Source organism: Triticum aestivum, chromosome 5A (assembly GCF_018294505.1).
Source record: "Triticum aestivum cultivar Chinese Spring chromosome 5A, IWGSC CS RefSeq v2.1, whole genome shotgun sequence".
Taxonomy (NCBI): domain Eukaryota; kingdom Viridiplantae; phylum Streptophyta; class Magnoliopsida; order Poales; family Poaceae; genus Triticum; species Triticum aestivum.
In genome coordinates, this window is record NC_057806.1 from 32,575,019 (window position 1) to 32,589,410 (window position 14,392).

At 44.6% G+C, this 14,392-nt stretch overlaps 1 protein-coding gene across 1 annotated transcript; it reads left to right on the forward strand.

Moving 5' to 3' along the window:
- The first annotated feature begins 12,285 nt into the window (after positions 1-12,285).
- Positions 12,286-12,736, forward strand: LOC123106429 (uncharacterized). Its single transcript, XM_044528598.1, has one exon. It carries the CDS (start codon positions 12,402-12,404, stop codon positions 12,621-12,623), a length of 222 nt encoding a protein of 73 aa, XP_044384533.1. The 5' UTR covers positions 12,286-12,401; the 3' UTR covers positions 12,624-12,736.
- Positions 12,737-14,392: the final 1,656 nt, after the last annotated feature.

A 14,392-nucleotide genomic window follows, 5' to 3' on the forward strand; every position in this document is an offset into this window, starting at 1 on the left:
CAGCTTCTCAACTAGCTTCTTGCTTCACTTGGAGCCGCAGAAACCGTTCGGCAGCAGAGGAGCTTCTCGTAGCGTTGCATTGTCGTTCCAGTACGCTTGCATCCCAGTGGTGGGACTGTAGGCCTGCTCGTCTTAGCTTGGGCCGGCTAGAAGCAGCCCATTGCGGGGCCAAAGTGTAGATGGCAGTACAGGCGGCAGTGTGGACGGGATCTGGCGGGAACTCGCTCCGGGGAGGTTCTCGGGCGTCAATGGCGTGGGGTGACCTGTTCCTTCCCATGGTGGCGCTGGTCCTCGCTGACGGCAGTACGGGTGGTGGTGAGGATGGGATCCGGTGGGGAATTCGCCGGGAAGGCCGGATCTGTGCGCCTTCGAGAGGAATCGGCCGGCGACGGGGTGGGTCGGGCGTGGCTGTAGGGCGGCGGTGCTGGGGGTTTGGAGAGGGAGAACGTGAGGGGGAGGGAGAACGCGGGGGAGAGGGGAGATGCAACCGAGAGGAGTCAGCCCTTGCGTGTATCTGTCGAGCAAGGAGACGTGGGATCGAACCGTTTTTCTTAGCGGTGGCAATTTGCACGTAAATAATAGGAACTCCAGATTCTTCAAAACGTGGAGCTGGGTAACGCTTGCTTCACAAATTTGCACTACCGGCCCAGTTTAGCTTCGTGAATCTAACTTCTAGAAGCTAAAGCGTTCGGGCTAGCTTCTCTCTGATAATCTGTGAAGTTAGGAGCTGGAGAGATTCAGAACAAGCCCTTAATGGGCCTAGGTGGAAGAGAGGAGAGGAGGCAAGGGCTGGCCGCGCGCCCCTCCCCCCCAAGTCCGAATAGGACAAGGAGAGGGGGGCGGCGCCCCCCCCCCCCCTTTCCTTCCTTCTCCTCCACTCCTTCCCCCTCCCAAGTCCTAATCCAACTAGGAAAGGGGGGAGTCCTACTCACGGTGGGAGTAGGACTCCTCCGGCGCGCCTCCTCCTATGGCCGGCCGCACCCCCCTTGCTCCTTACGGGGGCAGGGGGCACCCTAGAGACACAACAATTGATCAAGTTGATCTTTTAGCCGTGTGCGGTGCCCCCTCCACCATAGTCCACCTCGATAGTACTGTAGCGGTGCTTAGGCGAAGCCCTGCGTCGGTAGAACATCAACATCGTCACCACACCGTCGTGCTGACGAAACTCTCCCTCAACACTCGGCTGGATCGGAGTTCGAGGGACGTCATCGGGCTAAACGTGTGCTGAACTCGGAGGTGCCGTACGTTCGGTACTTGATCGGTCGGATCGTGAAGACGTACGACTACGTCAACCGCGTTGTGCTAACGCTTTCGCTTTTCGGTCTATGAGGGTACGTGGACAACACTCTCCCCTCTCGTTGTTATGCATCACCATGATCTTGCGTGTGCGTAGGAATTTTTTTGAAATTACTACGTTCTCCAACATGAACTTGGTGTTAGATGGTGCTTTACCTTTAAAGTTACAGTCCATGAATAAGCAAACGGTGAGCATTTCACCTGAACAAGTTTCTCTTGCCATCAGCTCCAGATATTGCATGCCTGCAGATTTCCGAATGCAACTATGTATTCATCAACCGATTTCTTGCCATTTTATATTTTGTTGCAGAAATTTCGGTAGTTCAAGTTTGCATGTAACTTTCTTTTTTTCGAATATGGGTCTAAACGCGTGTCTTATTGAAGTTTCCATGTAATGTATGCCCTTTTTGTATTTTCAAAATTAAGTCGGTCTTCTATTTGATATCTGGATTGTCATACCAGTTTTGGGACTTTTTGTGATAATTTGCATATTTAGGATAAGCAAATCTGCAAGCGGATATTTGACTTTGGCGTTGTTGTGCTAACAGACATGGAAAGAGCAATCATAAGGGACTTAGTATGCCGTGTTCTTCAGTTTCTACCTCAACTGACAAAAGCAGTTAACTTCACAGCAGAACTTGGTTGGTATGCACACATTTGTTACACGCATTCAACTTGCTAACAGTATGGCAACTAATGAGCCCTTCTGTTACTGTTACATTAGTATTTTATCATCGGCAATTGTTGCGCAAGAAAACAATTATGTGAGGTGAGGATTCCATACTTGAGATACAGAATGGAAGGTTAGTATTTATTAAATTTTTATTCTCATGTTACATGTTAGTAGTTGGGTATTACTAACAATCTTATGGTTCAGAGTATTGAACATGCTCCAACAACAATTTAGACATGCTTTGCAGGAAATGACCATCGACACATTTGTTGCAAATGATACTAAAATCCGCAGTTTGAAGTGCAGTGTGCAGGCTGTCATAGGATAGGAACTATTGTCAGTAGCGTCACACCAACTGCGATGTTTAGTGTTCTGAATGTCTTGCTGGAAGTTTTGCCTTGAGAAGAACTGGAGACAAATGGCTGGTGATTGCTAAATAAATGGAGGCAAAGATGGATGATGTCGCTGGCCAAGTTTTGACCCTTCAAGATGATCATACTACTATCTTTTTAACTGGTAGCTCGTTTTACTACTACTATGAAGTTCAGAGTTGCGTCTGGCTCGTTTTTTTACTACTCTGAAGTTCAGAGTCAGATAACCAGAAACATAACTGTTCTGTTCGTACATCATCAGCTCTTACACAGAAGCCTCTTTATTAGCACACAAGATGCAAACAAACTAATTGCCGTTTCCGTTTCCCAGCGTGTCAAAATGCGCACTCCTGATTTCTCAAAGGAGGAAGACGAGAAGCCGCGCATGACGCTGAAGGTACAAACGAGAAGAGGAAGGGGAAGAACTGCAACACCTGTGAATGTTGCCAGCATTTCCCGTTGTAATTGACTGAAGCTGTCACTACGAATTTTCAGATTATGTACCAGGCATTGTAATTCCTTGTAATCCGGTGGATTTATGTCAATGAATATGTATTCAGTGAAGTAAACACCATTGTCCGCAAGTATATGTATTTTCTCTTTGACGTGACATGTATGCATGAGCATGGCACCACTTGAATGAAACGAAATTTGCAGCAGTTCCAAATTTGTCAAGTAGTGGATCAATTGTGATCAGAATTCACACTAACTAATGCTCAAATTAATGGATCACAATTCACATAAAACTGATCCCTTGCATTAATGGAGCAATTGTGATCAGAACTCACACTAATTCATCATGTTAAGGATCCCACTGAAAAACATGCAGTGAAACACTCCTACACACTTGCAACTAAGACTACATACATAGTGGACAACTAAGAATCCCACTGTTGTCCGCAGACTCTGCGTCCTCTGCTTTGCACAGCTGATGGCTTCTTCCTCTGCTTCGTTCGACTACCACCAGCAAGGCTGCACGAAGAAGGGGTCAGCCCGTCGACAAGCCATGGCGATCAGCTGAGCTTGAGCACACCATGCCTCCTGCCTGGCTCGGAGCAGCTCCTCGGGGGACCTTGTCACGTCGGAGGGATCGATGTAGGGGTCGTTGAACTGCACGGTGTCCACCATCTGCTCCACCTGCCGCCGGGCCTCCGCCCGGCTGCGCTCGATGTCGCGCCGACGGCCGGCGAGGCGGGCGTTCTCGATCAGCTCGCGCATGCTGACCGGGGGCTTCGATTGCGTCGCGCTCTCCGGAGATTCGGCCTGGTTCTTGGTCACGGAGGAGCGGAGGTACGCCGGGCTCTTGGGATCCTCGCCGCTGCTGGGACGCGGAGGCTTGCTGCTCTCGACGTCACGCCGGCGGCTGGCCTCTTCTTCGGCGGCCCCAGCGCGAGCCTTGGCGAGGCGAGCGCTCTTGATCAGTTCGCGCATGCCGCGGCCGCTGGCCGGTGGCTTCGCGCTCTCCGGCGAGCCAGCCACGGGGTTCTTGATCACGGAGACGGAGGGGTGGCGGCACGTGGGGCTTTTCGGATCCTCGCCGCTGCTGGGACACGGAAGGCTGCTGCTGTTGATGTTGATCTTGGCGGCGACCGGCACATGGAGCTCGCTCCCGGAGCAGACACGCTTCGCCGGCGGCTGCTCGTCGTCGGACACGGGCACGGGCCGCTTCGGCTTCTTGGCGGCGGCGGGATTCGCCATCAAGGCAGGGTTTAGGTTTACGCGTACGCGGGAGGAGCAGGACTGGAGGTCGGCGGCGCTACGGCGCGGGAGGAGCAGAGACGGCGGGAGCACCGTAGTGCCACCCATGGTCGCGGCCGTTGATGGGATCGCGAGGGCAACGATCCGGCGTCGGGTGAGAGAGGAAGAGGACGCGCAAGATGGATCAGAGGGCGTCGAGAGAGAGAGAGAGGAAGAGACGTCGCCGATCAGATTGAGAGGGCGAGGTGAGATGGATCGGGAATTCAGGAAACGGGGCGAGCCAGAAAACAGAGATGTGGCGGCAAGCAATTTGAATCCGAGTCGGCCCAGGCAATAGCTAAAACGCGCTGGGTTTTGAACATTTACTAGCGTGACGATGCCATCTTTCCAACTACTCCCTTCTTTCCGGTTTACAAGGCTCAATTCAAAAATCTCATCAACCAAGATAGATGATGAGTGGTGAAATATTTTTTTGTAGTTTGCAAAAGCACCCAATTAATGCTCTTATTTTCCTCAAAAAATTATGTTTACGAATGTATTAATTGCAATGCATGCCAGTTTTCTCTTAATACCGAATAAGTTTTTTTACCGAAGCGGGGATGTACCGGTGCTCAATCCACCATCCCTCGGTGCTTCTAGATCCGTGCGGGTGGACCCTATTAGTTTTTTATTTCCACCTCAGATTCCAGGATACAAGCTGTATACAACTGCAAATACGTGATGGGCCCCACGAAAGAGAGGATATCAACCCCACGCCGTTGTCTCCTTCCTGCATCGATCTCCTTTCTCCCCACCCCATCTCTCGTCAGTTCGTTCCATGGGGCTCCGTCGTAAATCCCGGCTATGGCCGCCGCGAGATCCGCCTTCTCCAGCAACATCCGGCACCGGATTCAGGGTTCCACCGCCGGCACCTACCACGGGGGGCACATAGAAGGCCGGCGGCGGCGCGGCGGTACCATGAGGCCGACGTGGAGCGGGGGCCGGATCCACTAGCCGTCGGGGGGTGGCTGATCCGGCGAGGTTCCTCGATCCCGCCAACCAGAAGCCCGTCCACCGGCATCCTGGCTGCCCCGGCAGCCGTGGTCGCCGTTGGTGTCTCCGTTCAGCACGGGCACCATGACGGGTCATCACGCAAGGTTGTCGCTGGATCCGGCGACACCAAGCCTGACTACCAGCGGATCTGGTGAGTAATGAATCCCGTCTCCCCTAACCTCTCTCCATATGTATTTCACGATTTCTGATTTATTTAGCATGATTTGAACACTCTATGTTTCTTTACCACCAGATCGTCGGCCTCCTCTGCTACTTCAATTTCAGGATTTTTGAATGTTTGTGACAGAGAGCATGTGTTGTAGTTTTTTGAAAGAGACCAAAATCTATGAAATTACTTCCCTGTAATATATTTGAATGCGGTGTTGCTAGTTGTGAAACAAAGTAATGTGAAATGGTTTGTGGCACAATGTGAAATTTATATTTCAATTTGGTGAAACTGGATTACTTCAGTATGTCGAAGTGAGATTTGAATGATTTTCAGTGAGATTTGTAATGATTTTGAGTGAGATTGGAATGATTTTCAGTGAGATTTGAATTGAAATAGCTATGTGTAGTTGAGATGTGCAAAAAATGTGAAACTGGGATTTCGATGTGTTGTTGCAAGTTGCAAAACTAATTTCTGTGAAAATATATGGAATTATATCTCTGAAATATATGAAACAGCTATTTCTCTTATCTGTCATTTGTTATTTCAGTGATATATGTATTGAGAAATTACTTCCCTGGAATATATTTCAATGCGGTGTTGCAAGTTGTGAAACTAATTTCTGCGAAAATATATGAAATACTTCTCTGGAATATATGAAACTGTTGTTTCTCTTATCTGGCATTTGTTATTTAAGTGAGATGTGTATTGGGAAATATGAAATTACTTCCCTGAAATATATTTCAATGTGTTGTTGCAAGTTGCAAAACTAATTTCTGTGAAAATATATGGAATTAGATCTCTGAAAAATATGAAACAACTATTTCTCTTATCTGTCATTTGTTATTTCAGTGATATATGTATTGAGAAATTACTTTCCTGGAATATATTTCAATGCGGTGTTGCAAGTTGTGAAACTAATTTCTGGGAAAATATATGAAATTACTTCTCTGAATTATATGAAACTGTTGTTTCTCTTATCTGGTACTCCCTCTGTTCCTAAATACTTGTCTTTCTAGGCATTTCAACAAGTGACCACATACAGAGCAAAATGAGTAATTCTACACTCTAAAATATGTCTACATACATCCGTATGTAGTAGTCATTTAAAATGTCTAGAAAGACAAATATTTAGGAACGGAGGGAGTATTTGTTATTTAAGTGAGATGTGTATTGGGAAATATGAAATTACTTCCCTGAAACATATTTCAATGTGTTGTTACAAGTTGCGAAACTAATTTCTGTGAAAATATATGAAATTACTTTTCTGAAATATATGAAACTGCTATTTGTCACATCTGTAACTTGTTATATCAATGAGATATGTATTGAAATATGTGAAATTACTTTCCTGAAAAATATGTAATTACTTTCTAGAAATATATTTCAATGTGGTGTTACGAGTTGTTAAACTAATTTAAGTGTAATGGTTTGTGCAAGATATGTGAAATTTATATTTCAATGTGGTGAAACCGGATCATTTTAGCTGGTGGAAGTGTTATATATTTATGAAAATGATTGCAATGCTTTTTGCAAGAGTTGAAATGCTATTTCAGTTAGATACTAATTGAAATAGCTATTTGTAGATGAGCCGTGGACAAAAAATGTGAAACTGACATTTCAATGTGTTGTTGCATTTTTTGAAAGAGTTTTATTTGAAATGAATTTAATAAGTTTTCAAATTCTCATATATGTTTTAACAGATTTCATATCAATTTAAAGTGAGAGAGGTTTATCCTTTGAAAAATAAGCTGATATTACTGTATGTGTGTGTGTGAAGTGAGACTGGCTTCAGCGTACGTGTAAAGCGAGGGCCGTGGCTGAAATCACGTGGGTAGACCCAGCTGGTCAAATCATGTGGGTGGGGTCCAGCTGGTGAAATACAGGAGGTTAAATGAAGATATGTGGGAAATGCAGAGATATAACTTGTAACCACTTTTGAGGTGGCAGCATTTTATTGGTTGGAGAACCACCGGTACATCCTGGGAACGGTAAAAAGAGGTTTGCGCTCTTAATACTTGCATGCAATGATTTAATGCATCTTGAAGTTTGAACATGTGATGGGGAACAACCAAATTAAGCTTTATAAAATGGAAAAACTAAATTTTTGAGATAAGCCCTATAAACCGGAAAGGATGAAGGAGCTTTATTCCATAATTATAGATTCATAATCCCGAGGAATTATAGCTGGAAACATGCATGGAAATTATGTATTCATAATTTGAACTAGTAAAATGTACCTTGTGTAATTCAAAATATGCTCATCACGTATTTACAAAATTTGCACCTTGTATCTGGAAACTATTCATCAAGTATAAGAAAAATGTTCATCGCATTTTTTGAAAAATATTCATAGTGTATTCTAAAAATAAAATCATTTTTACATTTTTTTTTACATGTGAATAATTTCTAAAATTGCATGAATTTTTTTATATACCAAAAAAGTATTATTACCCATTTTATTATTTTTATTTTATTATATAGTACAGACGTGAAACCACACTATGGACCGAAATTGGTAAAAACAAATATAGCTGGAAACATCGTGCAAAACATTGAACTAAAGCTACAAGGAAAACAAGTAGTGGGCCAGTCATCAAGTGAGCGCCGTAGACGCGTCCCATTTAACTGAGCAGCCACATGATGTAAACATTATCCCACTCTCTGTGGACTATGAGGAATAAAAATTAGGCCTTACCTCTCAAAAAAAATTTAACTGAGCAAACGCTAATGACCCCACACGCCTGAGGTTGGGATATTTTGGCCAATCTCTGATTCAACCCGGTTTTCATTTCTTTTTCGATTTCTTTCTGTCATTGAGGTACCTTTTGTTTTTCTTTACTTACATTCATTTATTTTTAAACAAAAATTATTTTACTTATTTTTTTACTGTTTTTCTCTGTTTATGTTTTATATTTCTCTTACCATTTTAGCCTTGAATATTTTCCTTGTAGTAGTATATGAAACACATATTTGCAAGTCCACAAACAACCTTTCTACTTTGTTACTTTTAAATTTTTTGGAGGAACTTCTAAATACATTAACATATTTTTGTATACAATTCATTTCCAAAGATGTGGAAAATATTAGATTCATATATACATATTTTAAATTCATAAACTTATTAAGAAACACATAAGCTTTTTAATGCATATAGTATATTTATTGTAAATATGTGATGACCATTTTATTTCTTATTTATAAATATATTCTTTTCATACATTAATATTTTATTTTCGAATGAACTTTTTATTTGGAAAATTTATTTCTGATTACATTTGTATAAATTTTGAAATAATTTTTCTTGAAAAGAATGCAGGTCTTAACTTGTCGTGGCATGGCCATCCCATGTAAGCTGCTTCATGCATTTTCCCAACTATTCCTTCGAACTAAGTAGAAAACAGGAGGGCTCGCCTTCTAGGCATTGGTCCTTCAATCCTTCAAGAAACTAGGACCCATGAAGGCGGGTGAAGGACCAATTCGCCATAGCCTTTAAGGTTACTCCACTTAATGCTCGGTTGTAGGGATATATTCTCTATCTCTTCTTCATATCTTATCCTATATACCTAAGAGAGTCATCCCCGCTAACTTATTTAGCTCAACATCCAAGCATAATTTAAATTTTGGTTCTCGTGCAATTATGAATGCGATAAGACCCACCTCAACATAATCATGCATGAGGAAAGACCCACCACAGCCTTCAACCATGCATGGTAAAAGAGTTTTCCTTCAATTATTCTAGCTATACTCAATAAATATTGTTATAATTATACATAATCAAATATAATAAGTCATACATAATTTTAATTTTGGTTCTCGTGTTATCACCCAAATTTTCATCAATCAATTCCCGCAGTAATGCGCACGGTATCCTCTAGTACATCCAAATAGTTTGCCCCGCTAACTTGTTTCTCTCGGTGTGCAAGCATGCCACCTGATCATGCAACATGCATGGGAAAAACCTCACCTCGGCATACAAACGTGCGTCGAACTTTCATTTTATAACACCATTTTTATTTAACAAATGTTTTACAACGATACAATAATCGAACATGATAAATTATATGTAAGTTTTAGTTCTCATATTATTGCTTCGAATATTCATATTTCATACAATCAAATCTAATTAAAAAATATTAAAAAAACAACCCCCAACAATGTGCGGGGGTATCATCTAGTTTAGTAAGAGGGGGAACCATTCACATGTATAGTCACAATCATTGATAAAGATAATTATTTATAATTAATTAAAATAATTATTTATGTGCTATTGCAATCATCAATAAAAAAATCATTTGCGCGTGTAGTTACAATTATCAATTAAGGATCCTCCTTGTTTTCCGAGTCAATTTACTGCATGCACATATGTATGATCGGTTAGTTTGACTACGCTATGTTTTACTCGTTCCGTTCTACTTCATCTGCATATTAGGTTTGTCTAAAGTCAAACTTTATATACTTTCGACAAGTTTGTGCAAATATATTAACATATACACCACCAAATCAATACCATTGGATTCATCATTGCATATATTTTCACACCATATAAATTTGTTACTGTAAATGTTCATATTTTTTTCTACAAACTTGGTAAAATTTTATAAAGCTTGACTTCAGTCAAAACTAATATGCAGAGTAAATAAAAACGGAGGGAGTGCAACATTTGGACCGGGCTGGTTGATAAAGGTCATGAAATTCGCCATCGGCATGTCGGTTCCACGCGTCTCCTCTGCGAGCAGAATCTTGTTAGGGCATGTAGATCGGCACAGACGGCTGGTGTCTATAACATATGTACACATCAACTTTAGAGACTACCAAAAATATGACGCTGAAACAGGGGTGTCTGTTAGGCCCGGCTGGAACACTTCAACTGTCCGTAAATATCTGACCCACGAACACGATCTAAACAGCCCACTACAGCCGACGAACTCATACAACGGAAAATAAGCTATCTGGATGCAGCGATTTGTGTGGCAACAGACCGTCGGTATTTGGGCAGACACCCTCGGTAGTTTTTACCTTTCTCCCTCCCCCACGTCATTATTTTCCTACGTGACCTGTGTTACAGACAGCTGACTAGATGCCTTTGTACATGCCCTTAGTCATTGGGGAGTCATACTTCCAAAAATCTTACTGCAAAGACGTATTCCCCAGCTCGTTACGATAGTGTTTCTCCAAATCTAATACTAGTTTTTAGTTTTTTTTACACATAAGGTGTGGATTTTTCTCATGAGGCGTTTCTGTAGTTGATGTGATCGGCTAATATCGGGTGGACTTGTTGACCAGCTAGAGGGACGATGCACGCACGTGCTCCCGATGAGCATGGCAAAGCCACGATGCACCGGTTTTTCATGTGTCCCCTCTATGCAAGTGACGTTCTGGTGACGGACACACGAGAAGAAGTCGACATCCACAAAGCTCCCAATGCCCATGTGTTTGGGCGCAACCATGCACGCCATGTCGCCAGGTGACCCTGGACCCGGAGGCAGTGGTGGAGCTTCAGCCACTTCTCTAGGCGGGCTAAAACAGGCCTGATTAGGAAATACTCTCTTCGTTCCTAAATATTTGTTTTTCTAACATTTCAAATGACTGCTACATACAGATGTATGTAGACATATTTTAGAGTGTAGATTCACTCATTTTGCTTCGTATGTAGTCACTTGTTGAAATGCCTAGAAAGACAAGTATTTAGGAACCGAGGGAGTACCATTGAAATTTTGCTCCAAGGGCGCAGATTCAGTACTAGTCTTCACTGAATTTTTGCTGGGCTGGGGGGCCATGGCCTGGTTTGGCCCAGCCGAAACTCCGCCCCTGCCTGGAGGCAAGGACGCAAGGAAGAACACGATAATTCAACCTAGAGCCCGGTAAACAGTACCTTGATTTTAAAATTTAAAAAAAGCTCATAAAATTTCAAATTTTTTGTGGTGCAAGATACTTCTGTGCGTGAACTCCGTGTAAAATTTTGTGAAGTTTGAACACTCAAGGAGGTCGCTGCTAAAAAGACAAAATCAGGCATGAACAGTGCGATTTTAAAAAGTTTCTTAGACATCCAAAATTTGTCTTTTTTACCACGAGCTCCTCGAATGTCCAAACTTCACAAAATTTTGCACGGAGTTCACGTACAGTAGCATCTATCACCACAAAAAAAATTGGAATTTTTTAAACATTTTTTATATTTCAAATGGCGGTATTGTTCATGTCCGGGCTCATCTGAGCCCGGGCACCAAATCGCCGCTCTCGGAAGAACAAGGTTCCTTGATAAGGGGGAAGAGGGTACATGTCGTAGCGCGAGTTCTGTACCAAGGTGCGCGCATTAGGAAAGGAAAAAAGATACCCGACACGTTATGAGGGGTGGATAATTTGCAAAACCTTAGCGTTAAATTATACTATGAGCTTATCCCCGTAAAAAAACTATACGCGCTTAAAACTTGTTAAACTCATGGCCACATCGTATTGTGCCTTAAAGAGAAATATCAGGTATTGTTGAGTGTGATTTTTGTTCGAGGGCATTGCAAATTGCGTGCCTTGGCTTCATAAAAGATAGAGATGTAAATTTGAAACTTTTATTATATCCTCTGACCCGCCTTATTTCAACCAAATGAACTAAAATTTCAGAACTTCCAGGTTTCAAATCTGCATCTAGTGTAAAGGCAGACCACATGCATTGTTAGGTGTGATTTAAAGTTGTCTTTCTGGCTTATTTTTCTGTAATATATAACTCGGCCGACGTCCGAACGTTTGGGACCAGCGGAAGATGCCGACTGCACGAAATAAGTAGTATTGTGATTGAAAGTTATCTCTGTAAAGTGATTTGGACAGAATAATACCTTGCCAACTTCATCAAATAGTATTTCTTTCGCCGTCGACCGGGAGGAATCCCATACGTGAGGGCAGCACCAGAAGGCTCCAAGGGCCAAACAGAGACACGTCTGAGCTGGGGATATGTGCTGCGCTCACCAGTGCAAATGTGCAACGCGGCAGTAAACCACTTGGATAACCACTGCTACGCGTCCCCGGCGCAAAGCCTCTATATATTGGCCTGCCGGGGGCGACGCCTCCTCCATCACCAACAGCCAGAGCATTCGTCCACCATAACCGGAAAACCGAGAGCTCGGCCGACAAGCACAGATTCATCAAGCAGCAGAGCAGGAGCTAGGTAGCCGCCATGGCGTTCCCGGCGTGCGTGCAGTGCGGGACGAGGGAGAACCCGTGCCGGTGCAAGTTCATCGGGCCGACGCTGGGGTTCGTGGCCTTCCTTGTCACCGGCGTCATAGAGTGGCCGGTGGGCGCGGTGGTGTACCTGTTTCGCCACCGCAAGGGCCGCCGCATCATGGGACATCCCTCCAGGGTCGTCTACCCGCGCGTCTCCAGGGCCATCCCCATCTAATCCTAAGCTTATCCTAGTCTAATCCCTTCCTGTATGTTGTAACCTGGTCATTCCGTCTGAGTTGTGTGCATGATTGATGAAGAAGATTCAATAAAATGGGTGTTGTTTGTGTTTGTCTTGTAATCTAAGGCGTTTGCAGTGTCTATATGCTTTGTGAGGAGTTTGCTATAAATTTGGTTAGTGGATCGCTGGGTTAACTGACTGATATAGGAGTTCGAGATACATGTTAATATAGCAGAGGCCAACGCACGAGAGTCGTTCTCATCAATATTATTCTCGTCTCCCATCTTTCTTTTTTATGTGAATAGCAGAGGCTCTGCCTTTGCATCATAGGGCAAAGGAAGTATTACAGAATACATTGCCTTTGCATCATAGGGCAAAGGAAGTATTACAGAATACATTCATGGCCAAAACACCCACGTATAATAGCACTACTGTTGAGTATATTTGTGTTGCTTGTATCATGTATACTGTGGCTCACTTTCTAGTCATGTATAGTTGAGGTTAAGGTCCTGCGTGTACTTATATATACGTGCACCGACACCCATCAATACAACGAATATTGTATTACTAAACCGTCTCTCTACATGGTATCATCATTTAGGAATATTGTATTACTAAACCGTCTCTCTACATGATATCATCATTTAGGTCTCTGCACTAGGGTTCGCCGCCGCGCCCTCTCGCGCGAGCCGCCGTTGTCGCTGCCTCACCCCGCCGCCGCCGCGCCCTTCCCCCGTCACGCTGCCGCCGCCCTGTGCCGCCCGCTTCCGCCTCCTGCAGCGCCGACCCGCCACCGCCGCGCGCCTCCTGATCGTGCCACTGCCGCCCCGTCGCGCCCTGCCTCTCCTCCCTACCGGCCGCTGCCTCCTCTTCTTCCCGCAGCCGCCGCACCTCACCGCCGCCGCTGTCCCAACCACCACCGAAACCCTAACCCGTCGCGCCACCCCACCCCGCCGCGCCAATGGAAATAAATATAAGGAAATAAATAATAATTTTATTATTGTCTCTAGTGCATATTTCCTTCAGTCTCTCACTTGCACACTACTAGGGAAAATCTTATACACAGAACATTAGCAGTAGCGCGGGATAAAAACGCACGCTGGTGCTAATTAGCAGCAACGCGGTATTTTAAACCATGCTACAGATACAGTTATAGCAGTAGCGCGCCCGAGTACAAAAGCGCTACTACTAAAATTCCCACGGCTTAGCCGATAGGCTACACATAGTAGTAGCGATCTAGGTGGAACCGCGCTACCGCTACTTGTTTTGTAGCAGCGCGTTTACGAACAAATGCGCTACTGCTAATGAAAATAAAATTAAATGGAAAGCAAATAAAAAAGAGAAGGAATAGCAGTAGCGCTTGTTAAGAAACGCGCTATAGCTACCGTAGCAGCAGCGCACTTCCTGGAATGCACTACTGCTACTTTTAACTTAACCGCGCGGTTCGTTCTTCCCCCACGGTCACTTCCCCAAATCCCTACTCATCCGCTGTCGCCGCCCTGCATCGTCGTCGATCGTCGCGCGCGACCCGTCGCTCTCCGCACATCTTCGACGCCGCCCCCGCCCCCGACCGCGACCTCGACGCCGCCCCCGCCCCCGACCTCGACACCCTCCCTACATCGCTGCCCTTCATGCGCCCGCCGCCCCGACCCCGTCCCCAACCTCGACGCCGCGTGCCCCTCTCCCTAACTCCGCTGGCGCCAGAGGTGAGCACGCCCTCCTCCTCCTCCCCTACCTCTGCCTAGCTAGGGTTCTTAGGGTTAAAT